This window comes from Ascaphus truei, chromosome 17 (assembly GCF_040206685.1).
Source record: "Ascaphus truei isolate aAscTru1 chromosome 17, aAscTru1.hap1, whole genome shotgun sequence".
NCBI classification, from domain to species: domain Eukaryota; kingdom Metazoa; phylum Chordata; class Amphibia; order Anura; family Ascaphidae; genus Ascaphus; species Ascaphus truei.
In genome coordinates this window covers 2,380,912-2,407,897 of record NC_134499.1, presented here as the reverse complement: position 1 = coordinate 2,407,897, position 26,986 = coordinate 2,380,912, and the positions used below count along the sequence as shown (strand labels likewise).

General features: G+C 43.9%; 1 protein-coding gene across 1 annotated transcript in view; it reads right to left on the bottom strand.

Moving 5' to 3' along the window:
• RANGAP1 (Ran GTPase activating protein 1) overlaps positions 1 to 22,543 on the bottom strand; it is a 36,714-nt gene extending 14,171 nt beyond the window's left edge. Inside the window, exons 1-15 of the mRNA XM_075573721.1 lie at positions 22,430 to 22,543; positions 20,858 to 20,992; positions 10,368 to 10,495; positions 9,870 to 9,929; positions 9,588 to 9,767; positions 8,605 to 8,739; positions 7,205 to 7,363; positions 6,821 to 6,934; positions 5,455 to 5,554; positions 4,984 to 5,068; positions 4,269 to 4,437; positions 2,790 to 2,909; positions 2,059 to 2,161; positions 1,888 to 1,976; positions 553 to 674 (exon numbers count right to left, since the gene is read on the bottom strand). Coding sequence (XP_075429836.1) covers positions 553 to 674; positions 1,888 to 1,976; positions 2,059 to 2,161; positions 2,790 to 2,909; positions 4,269 to 4,437; positions 4,984 to 5,068; positions 5,455 to 5,554; positions 6,821 to 6,934; positions 7,205 to 7,363; positions 8,605 to 8,739; positions 9,588 to 9,767; positions 9,870 to 9,929; positions 10,368 to 10,495; positions 20,858 to 20,969 — 1,676 coding nt within the window. The 5' untranslated portion in view covers positions 20,970 to 20,992; positions 22,430 to 22,543. The remainder of the gene's footprint in view (positions 1 to 552; positions 675 to 1,887; positions 1,977 to 2,058; positions 2,162 to 2,789; positions 2,910 to 4,268; positions 4,438 to 4,983; positions 5,069 to 5,454; positions 5,555 to 6,820; positions 6,935 to 7,204; positions 7,364 to 8,604; positions 8,740 to 9,587; positions 9,768 to 9,869; positions 9,930 to 10,367; positions 10,496 to 20,857; positions 20,993 to 22,429) is intronic.
• Positions 22,544 to 26,986: the final 4,443 nt, after the last annotated feature.

The following is a 26,986-nucleotide window of genomic DNA, read 5'->3' as shown; positions in this document are numbered from 1 at the left end:
AGACGGGAAATCTCCGGTGGACCTAGTTTTTTTGTGCAAAGCGCACAAAAGCCATGTTCAGCTTTTCGCTGATTTCCGCTTTTCAACCGGGGGCCTAGAACCGAAGCAGCCGAATGAGTGGGGCCCTACTGTACTTACCTTCGTAGGGGGCGCAGATAGCCACTCTGGGGTTCACTAGAGGTCTGCTTTTCAAAGCTGTCGGGCCCTGTGGGCCAATAGGAAGCTGTGACGTCATCAGATGCAGCTTCCTATTGGCCCATGTGACGTGGGATGCTGAAAACTGCAGGAGATACCGGCACCCCCATCGGAGGTCTGTATCTCCGGAAACAGAAGGACCACAGAGCTGCAATTAATGGGGTTCAGCCCCGGAAACCCCCTGCTTCAAACCTTATTAAAAAAAAACAAAAAAAAACACACGCCTTGGACTGCCTCTTTAATACAGCGGGAAGAGTGCGTTTTTCGACATGACTCCTGCAATTGAAGCCCGTCTATAGCTCCCCGTATGATACCCTCTTGTTTGGAAAAGCATTTTGCAGAGTTCTGTATACTTACTTTGTGATGAAGGCCAGAAGCAGAGGAGCCAGAGCCTTGGGGAAATAATCCTGCTGCACGATGTGATTCAAGGTCATTAAAGGGCCGTTTAAGTGCGGAATGGTTTTGATCTTGTCCTCACTCTGTTAGGGAGGGAAAAAAACATAATTACTTATAATCTTCTGGGCGATGCTTCAAACATACTATCCGCAGGCAACTATATTCCACAGAGATAACAACGGCTAGTAACGGTCAGTGTTAAAGTCCAAGTTAGTTGCATTTTCCTGTTGAAGGTATTTAAAAGCATCAGCTCAAGCAAACCTCAGCGAGCCAGGCTGCTTATTTATTACAGACAGGCAGAATACGCCATACAGCTCTGTAAGGGGAAGTAGGACATTCTGACTCGGATAGAAGCTGCCACACGCATGGACAGTTTTATCCCTTATGGAGTGACACATGTAAGGCCAGAAGATTGAGCTAGATCTCTTTCTATGGCGTGCACACACACACACACACACACGCACGTACACGTACACACACACGTACACACACACGTACACACACACGCAGGTCAAAACCCAGTCCCACAGTATGCTATAACACTATTTTGCTTGCACTCTGTATCTGCTGAAAGGGATTATACCTTGATGTGGTTGCAGTTTAATGTGTTTTGGACAAAAGACTGAACTAAATGACCAATACTTCTAAGAGAAAAAAACATATAGAAATGAATCAAATAATTTGTCACATTGGATATGCTTTAGGGCAGGGGTGCGCAAACTAGGAGGGGCATGCGCGGTGCTTAGAGAGGCCCTGTGCTCTCCACAAAATTTAAATGAAATGTCAGGGTGCGTGCAAGGCCTCTTTAAGGCTGCGCTTATAGTTCCGGCGATGGCGACGGATTGGTCGCAATTGTTGGAAGTTATCTCTATTTGATTTTCCAACGACCGTCGTGTCGCCGTTGCCAGCACTATAAGCGTAGCATAAGCCTTATACATGCTCTCTGGCGGCTTCTGTTGACGCATCGCCATGACAACACAGCATCAAACAGCACATGATGTTGTGATGTCAAATGACACTCCACACACGGAGGAAGAGACACCATTCACTGCTCTGCTCTCTGACTAATACGCATGGGGCCAACTTGAAGGGGTCCATCGCATGTTATAGGCGTGTCTAAGACTCCTTATACATGTGTAAATACAAGCTCTGTGCAAGGCAGAATGTAACTCAGCATTTATCATCATTATTCCTACAAACATACTGTCCACAACATACAATGGAGAGACAGGAGCCCTACAGCGGACGTTACACAGAGAAGTGAACACAAGTGACACCCTCCGGCTGCAGCATTACCTTAAGGAGTCCCATGTGCACGAGCAGGCTGGGGATGAACATGTCCGGCTGGAAAGATGTGCTGTCAAAGGCCTTTTTCATCAAGCCATCTATAATAAAAATAGCGCCACTGAATAAGCTTGTGAAAGTGGGTGTAAGAAAGGAAGAAGACTACCACGGACTGCCACATACCCGCGGTCTCCTCCACGGCCGCCCTCACGGCACTATCTTCCCTGTACACCGACGAGATTTGAAGGAAAGCTTGGACGACCGTCTCAATGTCGGCAACGTCCGTCTGAAAAGCGAGCGGTGAATACGACAGTCACAAAAGAAATGACACTGCTGATGGCTTCTAGTGGCAAAATGCCAACACCGCAAAGCACAATGGCCCATATTTACTAAACAGTGTTCTGCCGCTACACCCCTAATGAAGTTGGAAGCCACCGTCACTTGTGTTCCCCAGCACCAAAAGGGGTCTTCTGGCAGAAGACTGACTGGTAAATATGGGAAAACCAGAGAGGATTGGTGGCCATTGCTTTGTTGTGTGTTAAATAAAATATAGCTTTTATTTTAAACACTTCTATTTGATATAAACCCTCCTCTGCACTGAACCCGGGGTCTTCTTCATGCTCTAGTCCAGTGGTGGGCAACTCCAGTCCTCAGGGGCCACCAGCAGGTCAGGGATATCCCTGCATCAGCACAGGTGGCTCAATCAGAAAGACTGCACCACCTGTGCTGAAGCAGGAATATCTCTAATACCTGGCCTGCTGGTGGCCCTTGAGGACTGGAGTTGGCAACCCCTGCTCTAGTCCTTTACTATAAAAAGGCTGCAGCAATAAAATGTAACTAAATAAAAATACAGTATTTTCACAAGAAAGAGATATTTCCATCAGAGTGGCAAATAGCAGGAAAATCTCCCAAACCTGCTGTGCGATGAGCGCGGAGCGTTTCGGGCCCATGCGCAGGAGTTTCTCGGGGGACGGGAAGCTCAGGAAGCTGGATGCATCTGCAGGAGGATGGGGAGCAGGAACCGGCGTGGATTCCTGCGATAAAACCACAGTAATAAAGCTGGGGATCCGGGAAGCACTTCCAACTCACCCCTTATGCTGCAAATACATTACTCGCACCTCTGGCAGCGAAAGGGTCAAAGGAAAGATTTCAATATTATTTCCAGGGGACGTAATAGGGCATCATAAAACCAGGACTAAAAAAAAATGTCCTCCAAAAGCTTACAATCTACTACTGGAATGCAGCGGCTTTTGAAGTGAAACTTCTTTAGCGACGTTCATGTGTTGATTGGAGATGGAAGTCAGTGGTGACGGAGGTGACATCACTCCTGGCAGAAGAGGCCGTCAGTGTTGCCAGCTTCCACCAGGAGGAGTCACAGCTGGACGGACATGTCTGTCTGTGTCTCTCACACACCCCCTCCCTGTACCTCCTCCGAGGGGTGGCGAAAAGGGAGGGCTGGCTCGGGGCTCATCACTCGCTTCTCCAGACCACTGCTGGGAGAGCCTGCTTGAGATCCTCCCCCCCCCCCACCAAACACATAGACACTAAAACAAACACCCAGACACTGACACACACACCACACACACTTTGCTGCTGGCATGTGCTATTATACATTGTGCTGCAGGGTCCTCTGACCTGAAGAAAACTTTTTCAAATGAATGGAAAATAAAAACTTTTAAAAACAAAGAGCAGTCACACACACTCACGCATGAGGAATTCAGTTAGTATAAATATAGAAGTGCAAATAGCTAAAACGGTGTGTACCGAGCACGCACGTTCTAAGTCAAACTTCTTTGCGTTTTGTCACTGAAATTGTGATTTGATTTTTAATTTAAAAAAAATTACCATCACAAATACAATTTCTGTGACAAAAGACAAAGTTTCACTTAAAATGCACGTGCTACACACACACACGCACACGCACACGCACACACTTTTTTCTTTTTTGTATGGGTCAGATATTGAGACTACATTCCTAACCTCCCTAAAGTTGAATATGCTGCAGTAATAAGCTACAGAGTATGACTACACACGGTGAAGTTTATACAATACAGAAGTGAGGCAGTCCAAAGATTACAGCTGCTGCCCGCAATACACAGCATTATTTTTGCCTGTATATTGTAATGTGTTTAAACAAAACAACAAGTACGGGGCAAGAAATAACCTTTGAACAGAGTGTAAGCTCTCCGGATCATGGCTCTCATCACCTGTTTGCGCTTGTCTGTCCGTATTTGTATGAAACTCAGTTTTTGTAATTAATGTCCCTCTGTACCCACGTTGTACCGCACTGCGGAATATGTTGGCGCTTTACAAATAGAGGATAATAATAATAGAGCATGCAAGCCCCTCTAGTGGTTCTCTCAGGCGGGTGCCAGTTCTGCTATTTAACGTACTCGTGGAGGATTTTTTTTGGGAGTCTCCTCTTTCTGTTCATCTTCTTCTTCCTCATCTTCTCCCTCCTCCTCCTCTTCTTCTTCTTCATCCTCCTCATCATCGTCGTCATCATCATCGTCGTCGTCATCATCCTCGTCATCTCCATCCTCTTCGTCACCGTCGTCATCACTACAAAATACAACATGGTCCTTTGAAAGGGCACTTCACTTTCCACCTCTCATGCACCCCATTTTAGGAAGCAGGGAGTCTAGGGAACTGAACCGCGTATCTGTTGCCCAAATTTAGCATAGGTTGAACTTGGTAGACGTTTGTCTTTTTTCAACCTCATCTGTTATGTAACTATAACTTCAGCTCCGGGACCCCCTGCTGTCCAAGACACTCACCGGAGAAGGGGCCGTCCGTACTTCGGGGAAGTTTAAAGCTCACACGTCACTCGAGCCAATAGGAATCCACAACATCTCAGCTTCCTATTGACCCGCGTGACGCAGGAGATTTAAACTTCCATTTTGTGTCCCCTGGAGGGACAGTATTGGCTGCACCTTCCCCGGTAAGCATCTCAAGAACCACAGGGTCCCAGGAGCAGAAATTAACAAAATAAAATAGGTGAGGGGGAGGGATGAATTCTGGGTGTCCGCGCACATATAACATTACTCAGTGCTTGTGAGGTTACAGTACATCATTGGCGAGAAAGATGGAAGGTGACGTTAGTCTTACCTTAGTGGTCCAAGTACTCTAGCCATGTTAAACCCATCCAGAATTTCATGTATGTGTTCACAGCCTTCCTCACCGAGACAATTCCCTGCAACACAGAACACATGCAGCATCCATCTTACTACTATGGCAGGGGTGCCCAACCCAGTCCCCAAGGGTCACCAACCAAGGGTCAGGTTACCCCTGCTTCAGCACAGGTGGATCAATCAGTGACTTTGTCTAAGACAGAGCCACTGATTGAGTCCCCTGTGCTGACGCAGGGATATTCCTAATACCTGGCCTGTAGGAGGCCCTGGAGAACTGGTCATTATGATTGAGGCCCCTATGCTGAAGCAGGGATATCCCCAACACCTGGCCTGTTGGAGGCCCTTGAGGACTGGAGTTGGCCGCCCCTGCACTAGGACAGACAGTGCATTACAAGAGGATCTGGGTAGCACGCTTTGCTAAATGAATTTCTCATGCTGCAAAACGTACCGTTCAGATCCAGTTTCTCCAGTTCAGACTTGTCCTCTACAGACTCTGCTAAGGTCAAAGCGGCGTCCCGCTTAATCTCGCAGAAGGAGAGGTTCAGTTCCTACAAGGAAAAAAAACAGGACAGTAAGGGAAAGGGAGGAGGCAGCAATGGATATAATAAGACATTTCAATTCCCATCACATTGCGAGGTGTAGATTGAAGCAGCTAGATAGCAGTGTGTATTAACCCTCGTCACATACTCACAGGTGTGCCGGACATGACAAATGTGCACTGTACCATAACTTAATGTGTGACTGAAACCTATCCCAGCTTCACATTGTAAAGCCAGTATAACCAAAGACCCAAAAGGTGGAAAAAGCTGTCTCTGAGTAGGTTTACTGGCTCTGTACTTCTTTATCCCAGGCTGTGTTGGAATGCTGTGCAATAAGGCAGAGATATGCTTATGGAGATCCATGTTTAAAATGGATAAGAAGCAAAAGTGACATTGTGCGCTCATTTGCATGCCATGTCCCAGAATCCCAGGCTGCAGTGGAACCACTGTATGCTAAGAGATAATAGGGAAGGGCAGGGCTGCAGACCTGTCTGAGACGTGAATGTGCTCACGAGGGGAATTTTCATGTGCTATATATTAAATCTAAAATTACGGTCTTTGGGCTCTAATTATACCTAGTACCTGTGTAAAGAGATTAACTGCATTTTCAGGCACATTTTGCTACATTGGGTTGTGGTGTTAATTACATATTCTTTTAGTAAACAAGGGACCAAGAACTCCCAGCGGCAAGACCTTAACCCAGGGGTTCTCAACTCGGGCCACCAACAGGTCAGGTGTTCAGGATATCCCTTCTTCAGCACAGACTGCCCAATCAGTCCCAGCTTCAGCACAGGTGGCTCAGTTTGTGACTGAGCCACCTGTGCTGAAGCAGGGATATCCTGAAAACCTGGGAGGGGGGGGGGGGGGGGGGAAGAGGGGGGAGTCTTGAGGACGTGAGTTGAGACCCTTTACCTTAAACTATTCTTGGTGGTAGCAGCGTATTGAGGTGTAGTGACGGTTTGAGGAGATATTGCTCATTTGAAGGCCATGCAGGGAGGAAAATTAGTCACCTGGACAGCTAGATGTATGAACCCTTTTTACATACACCAGTCACGTGCGCACAGGTGTGGTGTACGGGACAACACATTACGGAGCAATGTATCTCCAGCACTTTTGCGGTTAGGAATCAAGAAAAGGGGAAACCGACATTAATTTACTAAAGAAGCCCAGTAAGGCCTCAAAAGAGAATTAAAGATCTACATTTATCATAGAATGGCAGATAAGAAGCAGCAAGCGGCATAAAGGGAGGCCGTAGTGTAACACATGACAATGTACCTTAAGTTTATGCAGCCCCTCCCTCAGGGCCCCAGCAATGGCCTGTGCTCCTTTGGAACGCACAAGACAGTCCCCAAAATTGATCACTTCCACCTGTCGGAGGGTCTTCAGTGTCTGTATAGGAAAACAAAATACATCTAGTCATCGCAACAACCAATAACACTGAAATCCTCATTTAAAAACAACGGGGCAAGTGTGTCTGGTAGTTCTTTATAGTGATTAAAGGTTAAACAGCTCAATGCTTTGAAACAAAAAACTTTAGAACCGAAGGAAAGAAACAGATGGAAAAAAAGTTGAATAATAAATACAATGTGAATAAGAGGTCCGCAGATGCTTCTGGAAGGACATGGTACATGTATGATTGGGGAGTCAGGGGGTAGTTACCTCTGCCATAGCAATGCCCCCTTTGTCTGTAAATGTGTTATCATTAAGGTTGATGACCTTCAGCAGTGAGTTTGCCCTGAACGCCTCTGCCAATGCAGTGATGCCCGCGTGGTTTATGCCATTCTGGGGCATGTGTACCTCCTCCAAGGTGCCAATTAACTGGGGGGGAAAAGTAGGAGTCAGAATACAAAGAGCTTAATGACCTCTTGAAAAGTGGATGTTGCAGGCCTGTAACATACAGCGATTCAAAGGTTGACAACAATGCTAAAAGTGAAAATCCAAAGACAAGTGTCCTTGAGAAATTGAAGAGCTTGTATTCATTCTGCCCCAGCCAGAACATTATAGTGACTAATAACTGACATCTAGTCATCTGGGTTTGAATAACAAAGATATTGGTTATGACCAGTCTTTGGACAATACGTGCTTTAAATTCAAAATGACAGGACTCAAAAAGGGGTTAGTCAATACACATCAAAAGTGACCAACTCCAGTTCCCAAGGGCCACCAACAGGCCAGGTATTAGGGACATCCCTGCTTCAGCACAGGTGGCTCACTCATTTTAACAGAGCCACTTATGCTGAAGCAGGGATATCCTGAAAACCTGACCTGTTGGTGGCCACCCATGGTATACATGGTCATTGTAACGTGCCATCATGTGAAGGGAGTGGAAAGCATCATCTCTATGTCACCACTTTCACTATAACCTGGGCTCCAGAACGCCTGGGACCAGTGGAAAGTTGTGGCCGACTTCTGGAGCTGAAAGACCGCACCTGCTGCAGAACGGGTAATCACAGCTCTACTTACTGAAGTCGCGTCTGTAGTGCGTTGTAGAGAGCTACGCAAGGCATTGTGGGGCACGACTTCGGGAAGCAGAGTCGTAATTGACAGATCTAAAGCCGCAGCTGGATCAGTGCAGGTAGGTAAATAGTTTGCGGGCCCTGACTAGAACTTAAATGACAGATAGTGGACGGTTGGTTGGCAAAAGCGTCAGAAACTTCCATCTGTGTTAGGTCACAGTTTGGATGCCCATATATTTCCACGGGCAACAGTTGGCTCCCCCTACTCTCAAACAGAGTTATCGTATATACAGTTTATGAAGGAAAGATCACTCTTTCTAGATACTGAAGGGGCTTCACAACAGTAGGCCTGTTTAAAATGTAATATCAAAAAAACTGTGTACTCTCAAAAGTGATATCACTATTGACATTAAGCAGAAAAGAGGACACAGTGTGTCTAAACTATATGGCTAACTAATAAGCAGTAATATGGATCCATCTACCAACAAATGCAAGACATCCATTTGCAGAGGACTATTTATTTGGATACTTAAAATCCCCTGATCCATTATTTAGTCTCTCTAACCCAGCTGAATGCTCCTTCACAGTGACTTTGGTACAGACCCGAAATGATTCTGCCAATGCCGTGGCCCCATCGTTCTCCAGGCGGTTCCTTCCAGCCACAAACACTTTCAGAGCCAGGGCCTTCCCGACGGAGCTGGACTTTTTGTGGCACCCAGTCAGGGCCGCAGCCAGGATCTAAAGCAATAGACGGGAACAAAGGTTAGTGCTGAGGTGCAGGACGCCCCAGTATTATTCTGAAGCGATAGATGGGAACAAAGGTTAGTGCTGAGGTGCAGGATGCCCCAGTATTATTCTGAAGCGATAGATGGGAACAAAGGTTAGTGCTGAGGTGCAGGATGCCCCAGTATTATTCTGAAGCGATAGATGGGAACAAAGGTTAGTGCTGACGTGCAGGACGCCCCAGTATTATTCTGAAGCGATAGATGGGAACAAAGGTTAGTGCTGACGTGCAGGACGCCCCAGTATTATTCTGAAGCGACAGATGGGAACAAAGGTTAGTGCTGACGTGCAGGATGCCCCAGTATTATTCTGAAGCGACAGATGGGAACAAAGGTTAGTGCTGACGTGCAGGATGCCCCAGTATTATTACTCAACATGATGCCGTTTGCGAAATCTTGGCATCACAAGTATAACGTGTAATTAACAGCCGGAAAAAGAAAGTGACATTACACATCAATGCATAAACTGGAGGGTGTCAAGCTTCACTCCCTGAGCACCTCTCGTTATAGGTGGCCTGGGAAAGAATAAGTAATGTCTCAATGCATCCAGCAGGATCAGATTTTAAGTCTCCAAACGGGACTTGCTTCATTGCAATCCGCACTGCCAGCTTCCAAACACAGGTCATTACGACCATAGAAAATACCATCAACAGTGCAATTCTTGGTCATACTTATGCTCTTAATCCATACAGAAACTGTAAGCTGCTCTACAAGATCAAACCCAGCTGTGTTTTTGTTTCCCAGTGGTGTAGCTTGTTGCAAGACACATGTGGAGAACAGCAAAGTTCCCTTGTGAGTGATTACCTTCCCTCCGCCAACGCCCATGCCACAGTTGTTGAGTTTGAGTTCCTGCAGGGTGAAGCAGACAGGACTTTTGAGCAGGGACTCAAAGCCGCGCACGCCATCCGGTCCGAACGCATTGTCACTCAGGTCCAGCTCTGTGAGATGCGCTCCAGCGGTGATCAGAGCGTTGCCCAGAGATGTCTGGAGGGAAGACGATGGTAAAGAGAGCCGAACGTACCGGGCATGTCCAACAGTGTGAATTCATTGTTTCAAACAACCACAGCGGTAGCTTGGAATACTTACCAGCGCTGCGGGGATCTCAGCTCTCAACCTCCCAGTAAACATGTCACTCCAGTGACACTTCTAGAAAAACAAAGTGTAAACACTTGTCACAATCACACAGATCTAGGAATAAAGGCGTACAACTAGGGAAATTTTACAGCTCCAGCGCCACTTCAAGCAATTGTGACCACGTGTGGCTTTGGGACATATGAACCATAATAAGCGGAACCTCAAACTTACTTAATCCTTTTGATGCCGGAAGAGCACACTACGCCTTGCGGAACAATCCGTAGTTAGACCCTCTGGCAACAAAAGGGTTAAAAGATGGCATTCTGTACCCCTTCTTCCTCCTGGACGATCCACAGGCCATGCTTATTGGCTAATTTATCAAATACATGGAGCTGCATGGCATCTACCACATCAGTAAGCCTAGTTTAGGGATGTGATACTGATGTTTTGTCCCCCCCAAAGCCCCATCCCAGGCTTGGTACCATTCAGATCTGCTCACTTCCCCCTCACCTTCAAGTCCGATTTATTTTCCAGAGCCTTGGCAATTGCTTTAGCCGCCTCTACTCCCACAGTGTTGCCTTCCAGCCGCAGTGCCTGCAGTCCATCGTACCCCTCAATCTCCCGGATGACTTCCTCTGCTACAGGTTGAGAGTGGGAAAATATTCAGAACAAACAGGAAGATCGCGTGAAGAGATGTTTTAAGTGATAGGATATTGGCACAGGGATTTAATGCAGTTAAAGCGCCTGCACAGTAGTTGTTACATGTCAATTTGCATTAGTATTTATTACACTATGAGTGTGTGCGACATATTGTATACGAACATCAGCATCCAAAACCTCACAAGTTTCTCTTAAAAATACAAAAGCAAAACTGCAGAGGGGAATCATATATACGGGAGGAGACCTTTGGTGGGAGTTTTCAAGAAGAAGTGGTCCCAGAATGATCTTATTCAGTGTTTATCAGCAGTAGGACGAGTAGGGAACGGCAAATAAAATTGTTATGGTAGGGGCGCGCACGTAACGTCACAGCGCATGCACGTCTGCTGAGGAGCTCCGTGCATGCCGCTGCTTGTTTACCTTTAGAGCTTCCGATCGGCACCTCGTAATGGAGTCAAAATAGCGGCAGAGGACGGGGGAACCACCCAACATGCCTCTCAAGAAAGACATGAAGGTGAATGCGCCAGATTTGTCCCGTTTCAGCAAACAGCCCGTGACTGCCGGAGGACAAGGCCAAGATGGGGCCGAGGGGGCAGACGGGAGCGCGCTAAGCCCTTGAGAATACACGGGTGAAGAGGAGAGCGGAGTACTCATCACAAGACAGGATTTAAAGGAATTGCTCCAGGAGATGCAGTCAATGTTTCAGTCTGCCCTGGATAAAGCAGCCGGTGCTAGAGCTTAAATCTGAAATCTCTACCCTAGCTAAAAGAACTACGGATCTGGAATCCAAAATGGACGCTGCCCTGCAAAACCAAGTGAATACGGACGACGAAGTCTTGAGGCTCAACGAGGAGGTAAGAGCCATGAGAGATAATCTGGACGATTTAGAAAATAGGGAGCACAGACAAAATTTGCGAATCCGCCACATCCCAGAGTCAGTGACTGCGGAGGCACTGCAGCCTTATCTTAAAAGGTTGTTTCTCTCAATTGACCCCCAACTAGAAGACATCAAACTGTTAATTGGCAGAGCTCACCGAGCGCTGGGTCCAAGATTTGACGACCTTAAAAGATGCAGGGATGTGGTGCTGCGGCTTCACCAATACGCGGCTAAAGACAAGATAATAAAGGGAAGCTGAAACGGGATCAGTCGACTTTGAAAACTCCCCTATACAGACATTCCAGGATTTGTCAAGGATGACTATAGACAGACTAAGAGGATTACGACCGGTAAAATCGATTTTACAAGAAAAGGTAATACGGTACCGGGGGGCCTTTCTGTTCCGCCTTATTGTCAACCAAGGAGGATGACAGACCTCGCTGCGTTATCCGGAGGAGTCTGCAGCTTTTCTCTCTGCGCTAGGTCTGGAGCCAAAGAGCAGAACGGACCAACAAGGCAAAGCCCCAGAAAAGGGCTCAGATGATGGGTCAGCTGAGGGAACGAGTACCCGAGGAGAGAACAATTAAAACCGTCCGAGCACCTGAGATGCTCTATGGGTGTATTTATTTGCCGGTCACCAAGCCGATGGTTCACCCAACGGATGAGACTACAATCCATGGTCCTCTAAGAAACCCAAGTTGGAGTTTTGTTTTTTGTCCTGTTTTCTGTTGTCTTGTCTCTCTCTGTTCCCTTCTCTTTGATTTATAGGTCCAGCCACCGAGACTATTTATCTATTTTATGGACAATAAGACTAATTCTACAGAGGAGAGGGGACCCTCTGAGTAAGGAAGAGTCTGAGATCTGTTTGGAGCTGAGGAAATAACTTTTTGTGAGCCCGGGAAAAATAAATTAATGACTATGGTTTCACGTAAGGAAAAACAAAAAAGGTGCGGCTCGGAGGTGGAGATTTAGAAGTGGCGGTATGTGGGGGTGAGTTAGGAGACTAGCATATCCTATGTTAAGGTGACCCCAGTAGGGCCATATGCCTGCCAGGCCAGTCCATGTAGAGACTGGATGCAAAACCGGGATGAGTGGCTAGTTACACATCTTATTTTTCAAGTTAATTTTTATTTTTTTGTTCTTCAATTTCCCGATTTTGGGAGAGAGAGAGACAGAGACATTTTCGATTCCCAAGAACCCCCTAATACTTTTAGCAGGACATATCCTGTCGCATTCTATTCGTCTTTCACCAGTAAGAAAAAGGGGGTTGTGATTTTGATAAAACAGGGTATCCCTTTCCAGACACTGGAGGTCAAGAGAGACCAGGGAGGGAGGTCACTGGTGGTCCATGGCCTTCTCTCAGGCCAACATATTACATTAGTGAACATATACATGCCTAACGATGGACAAATTGATTTTTTTAAGGGAAACATTGGAGTCAATGGGGGGATAACCAAGAACAGCTATATATTATAGGTGACTTTAATATGGTGCCCAATGCTACATCCAATTTACAAAACTTATGGTAATAAGTATGTTTAAATACGTCAATATTTTCTTGGTTATTTAGTTAAACCCTTTGACCAAAGCGTCATAAGCCTGCATACCAACGTCAAGGTATAACCAAATGTTGCAGGTCCTAACACTAAACCGTGAACCTTTCCTTTTACCTCTATAGGAGGGGAAACAACCACAGCGAGTCCTGTCCATTCAGCAAAATGAGAGAACCTCCCAAGTTAAAAAGGTGGGGAGGGGTGAGCTCTGTGACGAGGGGCCAATTGACAAAACATATATGTAGTTCTAACTGGCAACAGTTGTTTGGAGGTAAGTGGCCCCTTATTGAAGTATTTAAACTTTATACTTTATGTTTTGTCAATTGGATGTAGCATTGAGCACCCCTGTCTTTTGCTGTATACATTTGCCACAGTCAGTAGCACTCCTTTTGATAGATAGATATATGAAGTGGTGGGTGTTGGAGCTAGAGCTTACGGGAATGTGTGTGACTTTAATATGTCCCAGACGTGGACAAGTCCACACATCCAGGACATTCACACTGCGCAACGACATACAGTGTAGCAAAGAAATTTAGATTGCTAATCAAAGAATTTGGTCTGTTGCTCCAAATATTTTAGAAGTATTGGTCCACTCGGATATAGGGCCTATTACTTGGTCAGACTACTCACATAACAAAACCCGTCAAGGAAAGTATATAGAATTTTGAACCAGGCAAGGGAGGAATTTAAGAGATTACAATTGGAGGATGTAGAGAATGCCCTTAAGTGGACTAGGCAGATGTACTATGAGGGTGATAAGGCAGACCGTCTATTAGCAAACAAACTTCGAGAGATCAAGGCGAGGACCTCGGTTCCCGCTATTAGATTAAAAAGCAGGGGAGTGATTTACAACCCTTCAAAGATTGCAGAGGAATTTGCTAAATTTTATACTGATCTTTACGATCTAGACAATTCAACCCTGAACGCTAAAATCCCGGCTTGAACCAGATTGAGGACTATCTGAGAGATTGTATAACAGAAAAAAAAGGAAGAGAAATGGTGCGCTGATAAAATGGACCCTGGGAAAAATTAATACAAAAAAATGAGGAGAATAAATACCCATAAATAGGGAAGATTTAGACAAAAAATAGGTTAAAAAAAAGGAATATATATATGCACAAATTGTGAAATATATAAAAAATACAATGCAAAATAGATATTTAACACATGAATGTGTGTGACATGAACCAAAGGGAGTATCACAGTGGGGTGAAATGAAGACTGTTGAATGAATGATTGATTGTATTAAGCAGTTCTATCTGTATAATTAAAAAAGTTAGTGTCCTTGTAGCTTGCAAAAAACAAATACTGCCTTAGAGATTCTAAGGATAACCAATCCTTAGTATAGGGAATGCATCAAAAAGAAAAAAAGGAAAAGGCGCCAAAATTTAGCAAGAAAATAGTTATTTATGAAGTGTTTAAAAATTGGAGATAATAAAAATAACACAATGCAAATATAACAATAAAAAATAGGTGACCTGCAATAAAAAAAGAAAGATTTTGCCTGCTTGATGAAGGACTGTTGCCAATATGCCAGATGTAGAGATGTAGTCTGTACTTGAAACTCCAAGTGAGCCTGTGATGTGTGTGAAGATAATGGGTAAATCTCAGCTTGCCGAATGCTTGCCGAATTTTTGCCGGGTTACAGGCTACTGCGTATCAGGGGGCACACAAGACAAATGTGTGTCCACCCAACTCAAACGTCACCCACTGTAACTCCTCCTCCTATGCGTTTCGCCAATAAAGATGGCTTCGTCAGGGAGACTGGGGGTAGATACTCAAGGTGCTTTATACCCTGATGTAATTAATTGAAAATTGCTATTAATAAAGTAATTAGCATGGTAAAAAAGTAATAGCTAAATTGAAAGGGTAAACACCTAGAGATCAACACCCAGTATTTGGTTTATCTGAGAGATTGTGCTCTCCCGAAATTGACAGAGGAAGATCTTAAGATTTTAAACACAAAAAATAACTCCGGTAGAAGTGGGAAAGGCAGTGGCTCTTTGAAACCATCGAAAGCTCCGGCCCAGAGGGTTTCTCAAGTCTCTACTATAACATTTTTATAGGAATTTTAGGACCTTGTCTGTTGGATCTATTTAATGATTTCTTAGCAGAAAACAAATTCCTCCATAGATGACGAAGGCCAATATAGTGGTGATCCCTAAAGAGGGAAAGGACCCTCTATGTTGTGGGTGCTACAGGCCAATCTCACTACTTAACGCAGATTTGAAAATCTATAGCAAAATTCTAGCCAACAGACTGAATCCAATGAATTCATTATGATCAGGTGGGTTTTGTCAGCGAGTGCCAGGCAATACAAGGAAAATGATTAATGTTATTGATCAAGAGTAATACTAGAGACACACAGAACCCCTATGTAGCACTCTATTCCTATGTGAGATGGTGAATTGGTTAAAACATATTTATTCAAAAACTTAGTTAAAACCAAGTCAAGGCCAAGTATTCGGGCCCGAAAAGCATACCCGCGAAATGCACGCGTCGGCACCACGCAGTCACGTGCACGCGCAGAGCCCTCGCTCACAGACGCTGACTCTATGCGATCAGAGGAAGTCAGCGTGGCTCGGCTGCGGCACCATTAAGGGCTCTATACAGACCTGATGGTCCTATGAGTCACAACCAGGGAACGATTCATTTATCTGGCACAATACTACTTATTTATATATATAAGGGATTACTATCCTGCTACTATCCAATCATTACATTAAGAGAGGATTTTACCTTAGTAGCCTACAGTACCCTATCCAGCAACTCACATCTGGAGTGCCAGTTTCACACCATATATGGAGTAGTGCAGCACCAATTGGGCAAAGGTTTTAAACTATTAACCTGTTCACTGGTCCTATAAGGTGCAGCGCTTAGCAGCAACTCCTAATCTGTTCATATAGGAGTCTAAGCAGTGTCTTCACTTTTATCAGTAATTCATTTTGAGTACTAGTGTCAACTAAGGATCTGCATATTTCAGATCCACTGTTCACACGTGATATCTTCATGGTCCATTCTCTATACTCACGCACAACCCATCCTAGCTGGCGTTAGTAAACAACATTTGGTGTACACCTACCGACAATTGTATAACAATACAATCATACCTTTAACTGACTGCAGTATATAGCAGCACAGCGATAGGTTCTGTATTTCCTGTGCACCAATTAGTACTCAATTACTGTGGCATTACATATATGGTTATTACTATCGTTCCTAATAAAACCTACCTCTAGCTAATCGCTCTATACGAAGGTTACTAGGGCCAGTGAATACACTAACACTGGACTTTACTATCCTATTTGACACTCCCCTGGAGTAATCTACCCCAAGAGTCTACACAACACTTGGTATTAGTTAATACTTGTTTTAAACCCCATTGTTTTAACTACGTTTTTGAATAAATATGTTTTAACCAATTCACCATCTCACATAGGAATAGAGTGCTACATAGGGGTTCTGTGTGTCTCTAGTATTACTCTTAATTTGCCCCTCAAAGCACCATTCCCTCCATTACAAGCTGTAGTGGGGGTATCTAACTAGTATACATGTTATTGATCAAATACACAAATCCAAATTAAAAGCTATGCTGCTAAGTCTGGACGCGGAGAAAGCGTTTGATAGGATAAGGTGGGATTTTCTAGATAAGACATTAGAGGCGTTTGGTTTCTCCGGAGTCTTTCTACAGGGAGTCGGTGCTCTCTATCAGACGCCAACAGCTACCCTGAAGATCCCAGGAGGGGAATCTAATAACAATTAAGAACAGGACTAGGCAGGGGTGCCCCCTTCTTTTCGCTCTGACAATCAAGCCTCTAGCGGCCACCATCAGAGCCACCCCAAATATACAAGGGATCAAAATAAAAAAAGATGAGTGCTAGAAAATAACGTTGTTTGCAGATGATGTTATCCTTACTATATTTAACCCATTGACATCCCTTCCGAACTTGCACTCCACCTTTCGGGAGTTCGGTGAGCTCTCTGGGTATAAGGTAAATATGGGAAAATCAGAAGCTCTCAAATTTGACGCAAACGGAAAAGGAGGTGCTTAAACGACATTTTGGACTATAAATGGAAAGATACACATTAGAAATATTTAGGAATTTATCTTACCAGAGATTTTTATTTATATAAATATAATTACCCAGACCTATTCTCCAAAATTAAAAAAAAGATTTACAAGTCTGGAATTCTTATTGTATATCCTTGATAGGGCGTATAACTGCAGTTAAGATGAATATTCTCCTAAGACTTTTGTACTATTTTCAGACATAGCTATCGGGTAGCTGTCCCGCATTCAAATATAACAAAAAACTGCATAATTCGATTCTGAATTATCTGGAAACATAAACAACCGAGGATAGCCAGGTCAATTATGTTGGACGCCAAGAAAGGAGGTGGTATAGCTGTTCCAAATATTCTAAAATATTATATAGCCTCCCAGATGAAACAAATGGTTTACTGGCATTCCCCGAGAGGAGTCTCTGCCTGGGTGGACCTGGACAGCTCGCTGAAAAACCCGATTGGACTGTCTTCTATGTTGTCTTCTAGTTCTGGGACGGGAACCGAGAGACAGTTTGAACCGACAGGAATTGGATTCACTCTGAAAATTTGGCAGGTGGCAAAAAAGAAATATAAGGTTGGGTCGACCCCTTCTAGGCTCGCGCCTCTGTTCGGTAATCCAGGGTTCACCCCAGGCTTTCAGGTTCAGGGTTTTGAAGTTTGAAAACATAGAGGAATTCTGGAGGCAGCAGATTTAGTAGAAAAGGACAAACTAATGTCTTTTGAGGAATTGACTATAAAGTATGTTCTACCCCAAATTGAGCTATTTATGTATATACAGGTCCGACATTTTATGTGTTAGGGCCCCCATGACAACGAATTTCCTAGATATATAAACGATTTGAAGATTTATGTAAAACAAAAAAAAATACCAAAGAAGTTTGATATTATCTCTGTATTAGGGGCCAACTCTTAAAAAAGAAACCCCAAACCATAAATATATGGACCAGTGGGCTTTGGATTTCAAGACTGAAATAACAAGGGAGAACTGGGAAGAAGGAACAGAGCAGTGAGTAAAGACTGACTGGCACAGAGTTTAAAGCAAGGGAACCTGGTTCAATTCCAGTGTCTGCTCCTTGTGACCGTGGGCAAGTCACTTTATCTCCCTGTGCCTCAGGAACCAAAAACATAGATTGTAAGCACCACGGGGGGACCTGTGCCTGCAAAATGTCTCTAAAGTGCTATGTAAAACTAGCAGCGCGATACAAGAACATATTATTAGTATAATATCTGGGACAATACGGGTAAAACTTAAATATGTACAGTAACGAAAGATAATATTTTGCTACATTGGTATCACACCCCCAAAAGATTAAAACAGATGCTCCCAGGGACCTCAGATAGATGCTGGAAGGGTTGTGGGCAATTAGAAGATTTGGCACATATATAGTGATGATAGACAATGGAGAAAAGAACCCCAGTAAAGCCCTCATACACTGTGTTGAGATGATGGTGTAGATATAAAACTAGACTTTATTAGAAACATATTAAAACAATGGGGATTAAAATAAGATTAAACTGTGTATCACTACGCTTATTTACCTGAGGGATATGGTAATCCCTAGGTAGGTAGTCGTTATTAAAGTGTTGCTTGAGTATACTAGTCCCCAGCCACCTATGTTAGGGAAGCCTGGGGGAAAGCTAGAATGAGGGATTATAATCACTATTCTTATATGGAATGCCAAATTATATACTTGTAGTGCATTTGGTGCAATAATATTGAAATGACACTGCTAATAGTTGGTTGATTGCACAGCCTATGATTAGCAATACATACGATAATGCATCTATGTTGCCTTAGGGTTAAATGAACAGTATAACAATACTGCCTTAAGGATATACATCAACTGTAGCGCTAGGTCATGATAATAGGACCTGTAGCTCTAGTTGGTATTGCACGATATAGTTATAATGTAGTGTGCTGCACTTCTAAGACCTATTGCTAACTGCAGAAGCATACTTACCTGTGCTGTTGCTCAATACCAATTACTGTTACAGCAGAGTAGCCCTATTCAGGGCTAGTAAGGTATAGTTCACGTTCTATATTTGGTGAGCTTATCTGTTAATACACCATATATACTATATTGGTGCCTTACATTACTACACTCTGCATAGTAATCCCTTATTTAGGGAATTTTAGGTATAGCAATCATTATACACATGGTGCTCTATGTCAGAGATTATGGTTATTTCAATCTACTGACCTAGTCAGTTCACAACCTTATTTGGATGAATAGCACATCCTTTCAGGTCTGGGGCAGAGTATACAGCAACTGCCACCATTTATCTATACGGTGTTCTATTTAGTCTATCACCTACTGCAGTTAGCAATAGGTCTTAGAAGTGCAGCACACTACATTATAACTATATCGTGCAATACCAACTAGAGCTACAGGTCCTATTATCATGACCTAGCGCTACAGTTGATGTATATCCTTAAGGCAGTATTGTTATACTGTTCATTTAACTCTAAGGCAACATAGATGCATTATCGTATCAAGATCAAATTGAAATTTATTGCTAATCATAGGCTGTGCAATCAACCAACTATTAGCAGTGTCATTTCAATATTATTGCACCAAATGCACTACAAGTATATAATTTGGCATTCCATATAAGAATAGTGATTATAATCCCTCATTCTAGCTTTCCCCCAGGCTTCCCTAACATAGGTGGCTGGGGACTAGTGTACTCAAGCAACACTTTAATAACGACTACCTACCTAGGGATTACCATATCCCTCAGGTAACTAAGCGTAGTAATACACAGTTTAATCCCCATTGTTTTAATATGTTTCTAAATAAGTCTAGTTTTATATATACACCATCATCTCAACACAGTGTATGAGGGCTTTACTGGGGTTCTTTTCTCCATTGTCTATCATTCTCATATTGCCCCATTAGCACCTACACTCATCATTATAAACTTATTATTGCAAACAGTAGCGGTGGTTTCTCTATAGTTCATTAACATATATAGTGATATTGCCCAGTAATGCAGGGGTATTGGAGGACAGTTTTGAAAGAAAAGATGTGACTGATATCAAAGTCCTGTTAGACCCAACTCTGATTATCCTAGCTAAACCTATGGAAGATGTGAATCATCATACCCAAAGATTGATTCTACATATTCTAACAACAGCTAGATGCGCTGTACCTGCAGCAGGGAATAAGACACTCCCACCCTCCAGAAGAGAGGTTATAGAAGAGCCAATGATGTTCAATTAATGGAAAAACTTACCTAATTTCTGAACCACACCACTAGGAGGTATGATAGGGTCTGGAAGCCCTGGGATGCTGGATAGGGGTGCGCTCCAGGAGGGAGAGAGGATTTGGGAGTGCTGAATGTAAAATATGGTGTTTACCAAATGTTGTATGATATGTAATGTGACTGTTGTTGTTTGTAAGAAATTCAACACAAAATGGTTGTATCCCCCCCCCCCTTAAATTGCTAGGGTAACAACTACTACAATAGAAGAATATTTGTAGGCTTGTAAAAACAAATGCAACTTTACAAGCTGTCAGAGCATAGATACCACACCCAAGGTGTGACATCAGGACTCAAGTACTCTTGGCATGTTAATATGTGTATCAGCTAAACTCTGTCACCGAGTGTGAAGCAGGGGAGCCTGGTTCAATTCCCGGTGTCGGCTCCTTATGACCTTGGGCAAGTTACTTTATCTCCCTCTGTCTCAGGCACCAAAAACATAGATTGTAAGCTCCACGGGGCAGGGACCTGTGCCTGCAAAATGTCACTGTAAAGCGCTACATACAACTAGCAGCGCTATACAAGAACATGCGGTTATTATTATTATTATTACTAGGCAGATGGATGCAGATAAAAGGTCTCACCATCCTGGACCGTGTTGAGTTTCAAACTTTTGCCCTTAAAGCTCAGCTCTCCTCCTCCGACCTGAGTCTTAGCCAGGGAATCGGTCAACTGGGCGATGTCTTCAGACGCCATCTTTTCCTGCTCTGTTGACACTGCTAAAAAAACATACAAGTAGGAAAACCCAAATCAAAATCGGTACAACATTCCGGCTTGTCAGATTCTAGCATCATGAGACATCGGGACCACGTCATTAGCAATCCCTGTTAAAATGAACTACATTGTTTAAAGTCTTAGCATTTATGGCGAGGTGCTCCTTTCCTTGGACCGACAGAATGATGTCACTGAACAAGATAGCCCCATATAATATAAGGAACTCTTTGCAGTATGATGTCAAGCACGCCAGACATTAACCCCTTGCATGCCAGAGGGGCCAGCAACCCATTGCAGTATGTGAAGATCAGTAGAAAGGGAAACACTGACGAGTCATGGAAATATCTAGGACAATAGAAGGGCTGTCACAGATTAATGTCACATGGTGGTCACATATGTGGGATGGGATGTAATCCTTCCTAGAAGAAATAATGGTGCTGGGTACAAAGTCTACATAGAACGGCACACCATACTAATAGGTTTAAAGCACGAGTATGACTTATTTATCAACGTTTCGCCGTTACATCACAGCTTCACCAGGACACACATCCTATCGTGATTTACCTGCGATTTTACAGCAAAACATTGAGAAATAAAAGTTGTGTTTGAGCTTTAAACCTATTACAGCCTGGTGTGCCAGTCTCTGTACACTTTGATGTAGCGTGATGGTGGCTACTTGCCATCCAAGTTGGACCAGCTGTTGGGTATCCCGGGAGTGCTTCTGGGTAATCTGTGGCATTAATGCCCGCCCGTAAAGGGTACATAATGTCACGTCGGTCCAACGTCCAATGGGATATATACCCGCAGCAGGGAACACAGACTTATAAGAGCACGATGGAAAGCCGTGTACCGCAGAGAGGGTAAATATTCAATTTAGCACATAAATGGGCGTACTCTACAACAAAGCCGCGCGCGTACAGTGACGCCCATTAAAACAGCAACCTGTAAAGAGACTTCCGTTAGGGTTAGTGGCCCGTTTGGCATCGCAAGGGTTAGTGGCCACCCCTCAAAATGTACCAAAAAAACCATGACACACACAGGAAGTGAAAGTGGTCTGGCAATGAAACCCTGGCACCCACTGGAGTCATAAATAAATATAACATGATATACAAGACACATATAACATGTCAATAAGCTACAGGTTGTTGTTGTTTTTGTCATTAGAACAATTCGTGATTAGATCATTTATAATTAAAAATGAGATGCATAAGTTCTTCTACAAGGCAGGCTCCCTCGTCACATGCACCTCACAATATCACGCATTTATTTATTTTTACACATTTTAACCTAGTTTTTTGGGGGGGCCCGAACCTCACTCATCTGGGTTCATTAACAATAACTGCCTGGAACATGCTCCCCTTGGGGGAGGGTAATAGGAGGCGAAGCATATCCCGCCAAAACCCACACGGGCTGCCACTGCAGAAAAAGGTTTCGCGCCTTACCTTGAAGGAGGACCCGGTCTTATTAAAGCAGCCCGCCTGTCACCTCATACACACCGCCGATGGTGAACCGGTTTTTTTTTTTTTTTTTTTTTTTTTTTTTGAACCGGTCGATTTGATCACCAACGGCCGCGACCCGCGTTGCATTCTGGGACTCGTAGTTCTAGCAGGTGGGTTGGTCAGCCTTCAGCCGGTGTCAGAGAGCCCTTGGTCGACTACAACTCCCTTGGTGCGTTGCGCGGGATGACGCCATGGGGAGGCTGGAGGCGGGCTCATGTGGGAAGTGGCGAAGGTGTTATTTAAATGATGGTCGGCCATTTTGAGAGCTCTGGTGGGGAGGGAGGAAATGAGGTCAGGAAACGTGGGTGCTGCTGATGTCACATATAATCTGTATACAATTTCACATGTTGTGCAAGGCCTTCCTGAAATTAGAAATAAAGGCAGACATTTAATAGACACGTCATTAGTGCGCGTTTTTTTTTTTTAATAAACACATAAGGTCATGTGGTTATAAAAGCAGAGAGACAACCAAGAGTGTTTAAAGTCTTTTTGCGTTGCTCCTTTGAGGTGTTCTCAGTTATATGGAGTGGCTCACTAGTGTGAGAGCCACTCTTCAAAGCTGTCCCAGCTATGAGTGGCTCACTCAGTTTAATGCTGTCTCTGTTATGTGATGTGGCTGTGAGTGGCTCACTCATTTTAAGGCTGTTATGTGATGTGGCTGTGAGTGGCTCACTCATTTTAAGGCTGTCTGTTATGTGATGTGGCAGTGAGTGGCTCACTCAGTTTAATGCTGTCTGTTATGTGATGTGGCTGTGAGTGGCTCACTCATTTTAAGGCTGTCTGTTATGAGACAAGGCTCACTCGTAATTTCCTCAGTTATATGGGGTGGCTCCCTCATTTGATGCTCTCTCTTTTATATGGAGTAGCTCACTCATTTGAGGTGGTCTCCATTATATGGAGTAGTTTAGTCAATTGAGGCGGTCCGTTATATGAAGTGGCTCGCTCATTTGAAGACTGTCTCTGTTATATGGAGTCAAGTGGCTTATTCATGTGAAGGTTGTCTAATTTGAGACAGTCTCACTCTTAAATACAGTCTCTGTTATATGGTGTGGCTCACTCATTTGATGCTGTATCTGTTATATGGAGTGGCTCACTCAATTGAGGCGGTCTCCGTTATGTGGAGTGGCTCACTCATTTGATCCTGTCTGTTATTTGACTGCCTCACTTGGAGTGATTTAGCTAATTTCAAACAGTCTCACTTATAGTAACCTTCACTCTTTTGAAGTGGGCTCGCTCACCTAGAGCAGCAGTGCTCTCAAAGGGCCCATTGTAGTCTCATACTTTTAAGTGAGAACATAAAAAAATCAATTTGTGTCCAGAACCCTCAAATCTCACCCATTTGGACCATCAGTCCTTGATATTGATGCTCTCAACGTACCCTCACCATGCGTTACCCCAATTATAGTCACATCTGCACCCTACATCTCACCCTGGAGGTTGACAGATATTTATGGTCAAGGATCTAAAAGCTGGTACCACCTGATAATATGAAGCCTTTCAAGTATCACTATAACAGAGTGGCAATATTTCATCCAAAGCATTATAAACATCGCTGGTTTTCCATTTAATGGAGGTTGAAGTTTATAGAAAATGTAACTTATCCAAAACCCACAATTCTCAGTTATGGGCATATATCTGACTAATATCTATTAGTATGTTACAATCCTGACTACAATGTGTAATGGCCAGTTTCTGTGGGAGCTCAAATGCTGGTCTCTTTATATTATCAGTTCATTATATACAGCGGTGACCATACAGGGGAATATGTATACTCTGGTGCTATTCCTGTTCCACTTCTTCATGTAGAAATGCACTGTTCCCTGGAGATGTCTATGAAAATGTCATCATATCTCCCTCTCGTTGGGGTAACATAAATGTATAAGAGTACTTACTGTTGATCCCCTGTAGGTTCTCAAGCGTGCAACTACGTCCAAAGTCCAAGAGAATCCAAAATGTAGTGTAAGGTGCACTGCAACAAGGAGCTGGTCATATGGCAATAAAAAAAAATCATTTATTCATGCTGCATTAAAAAAACGGTGGACGGTACAAAGCTCGTACGCGTTTCGTACCGTGAGGCACTTTATCAACTAAAGTGCCTCACGGTACGAAACGCGTAGGAGCTTTGTACCATCCACCGTTTTTTTAATGCAGCATGAATAAATGATTTTTTTTATTGCCATATGACCAGCTCCTTGTTGCAGTGCACCTTACACTACATTTTGGATACAATGTGTAATGACCTTACTCTATATTGTCCCAAGCAGCAGCCCGGGCTCATTTGGGGCGAAAACCGCCATTGAAGTCACTGGCGATTGTTAGGCATAAAAGGCTTGTATGAACACCTCAGGCAATAGAGTGAAGCCCTAAGGCCTCGGGCATGGTCAGCGCTTATGCGCTGAGGCGCGCTGCTGCTCGGCAGTGAGCCCCTGCAGCCGCAATGAGAGCGGCTTAAGCAGGGGCACGCTTACACTTCCGGAAGCGTAAGTCTTAGCAAAATTTTAAATTGAAGCGCTCAAGGGAGCGCAGGGCGGGCACGTGAGCGGTTCGCCCAATGAGGGCGAACCAGCTCCGTGACGTCACAGCCCCCTCCCCCCCCCCCCCGACATGCCCCCGGACGGCGCGTGGATCAAGGCCAGGGAAAGCCCTGCGCGCCGGCAAGCGGGGAAATTTTAAATTCTGGTAAGACCTACGCTTCCGCGCGCTTGCGGAAGCGCAGGTGAGCCCCTACTAAAGCCGCTCTAATTGTGGCTGTAGGGGCTCAGTGCTGAGCGGGAGCACGCCATCGCCAGCATGCAGGTAACATGGCCGAGGCCTTAGACTTCGTCCATAGTGCAGGCTATGGCGAGAGCTACGTAGCTTGCGCCGAAACAAACACTAGGACAGCAATTTAGTAGTGCATAGTGTGTGCGTGCACATGCGCTACAGGGAAAGCGACGCTTCGCAATACAAATAAGTTTGTTTTGCAAGCGCGATGCAGGGGAGGAGGAGCATGGAAGCTAGCGCGTCCTACTATGGACAAAGCCTAATTCCTGAAAGGCCTGTCATGGTGATTCAGTGACTGAAATTAGAAACATTAACTGGGCATTTTAAAGAACTAATCCGAGCTGCATAGTATCTTTATTTTAAAGCTATGACAAATAAGGGCGTGATTTATTCCCGGAGCCGCCTATGGCTTGCACAGGCTGATCTAGCCCAGTTTTTGTTGGGCTGCACATTCCAGAATTGGGATTTCCCCATTTCCAGAGAGAGAGAGAGTGTGTGTGTGTATATGTATATATGTGTGTGTGTATATATATATATATATATATATATATATATATATATATATATATATATATATATATATATATATATATATAATATATATATATATATATATATATATATATATATATATTACACTGGTCGACAAATCACCAAAAAATCTACCCGCCGAACAAAAAAATCTACTCGCCACCTAGTACCAAACGTGTGCTGCTTGGGCAAATAGGTGCTCGCCACGATGTTAAATCCACTCGCCCCGGGTGTGCAAATGTATAGGTTTGTCGAACACTGTATATATATATATATATATATATATATATATATATAATGTGTGTGTATATATATATATATATATATATATATATAATGTACCCATATATGTATAAGGAACGTAAATCCACTCCACGCTTCTCTGGACTCCAGTAAGTCCACTTCCGATTTTATCGATCCTTCCTAATGTTCGTCACAATATGGGGTTCTTTAAGTCCTGACCTGGGTAGTATATCCAGGACCCTGCAGAGCTCAGCCGTGGAGATCTAGGGGGGGGGGGGGGCAATTCCAAATGAGGAGAGACTCCACAGATTTTGGAAGATGAGCTATTTCTGCTTTACTTTATTGTGAGTGCAATACCTTACCTTGGAATTCTATACCTTATCAACTACATTATTATACTATTGGCGTGCCCTTCCATATACCTATGTACCTATTGCATTGCATTGGGCTGTATTAATTTGTTCTTATCTTGCATGTCATTCCGTTTATTCCATGTATGTCACGCGGAATATGTCGGCGCTTTACAAATAAATGATAAGAATAATATACCTTTTAGATTGTCAGCTCCTTGGGGCAGGGACCTCCATCCTATTGTCTCAGTTTGACTTAACATACAAATACTCTTTCGCCATACAATGGTATTTCCCCCCACCCACAGGGTACTGTGCTGTGGAATATATTGGTGCCATCCAAATAAAAGATAATATGTATTTGACCCATTTAACACCTTTGATATTACAGGGGTAGGGTGACCATATGTCCCGGATTTTCATTAAAGGTCCCGGTGTCATGACAATTTTCCCAATACCGTTCAAAGGCTCAGTGACTAAAGTCACTGACTCCGAAAGCAATGATGCTGATCAGGGAACCTGGTTCAATTCCGGTGTCAGCTCCTTGTGATCTTGGGCAAATCACTTTATCTCCTTGTGCCTCAGGCACCAAAAACAGATTGTAAGCTCCACA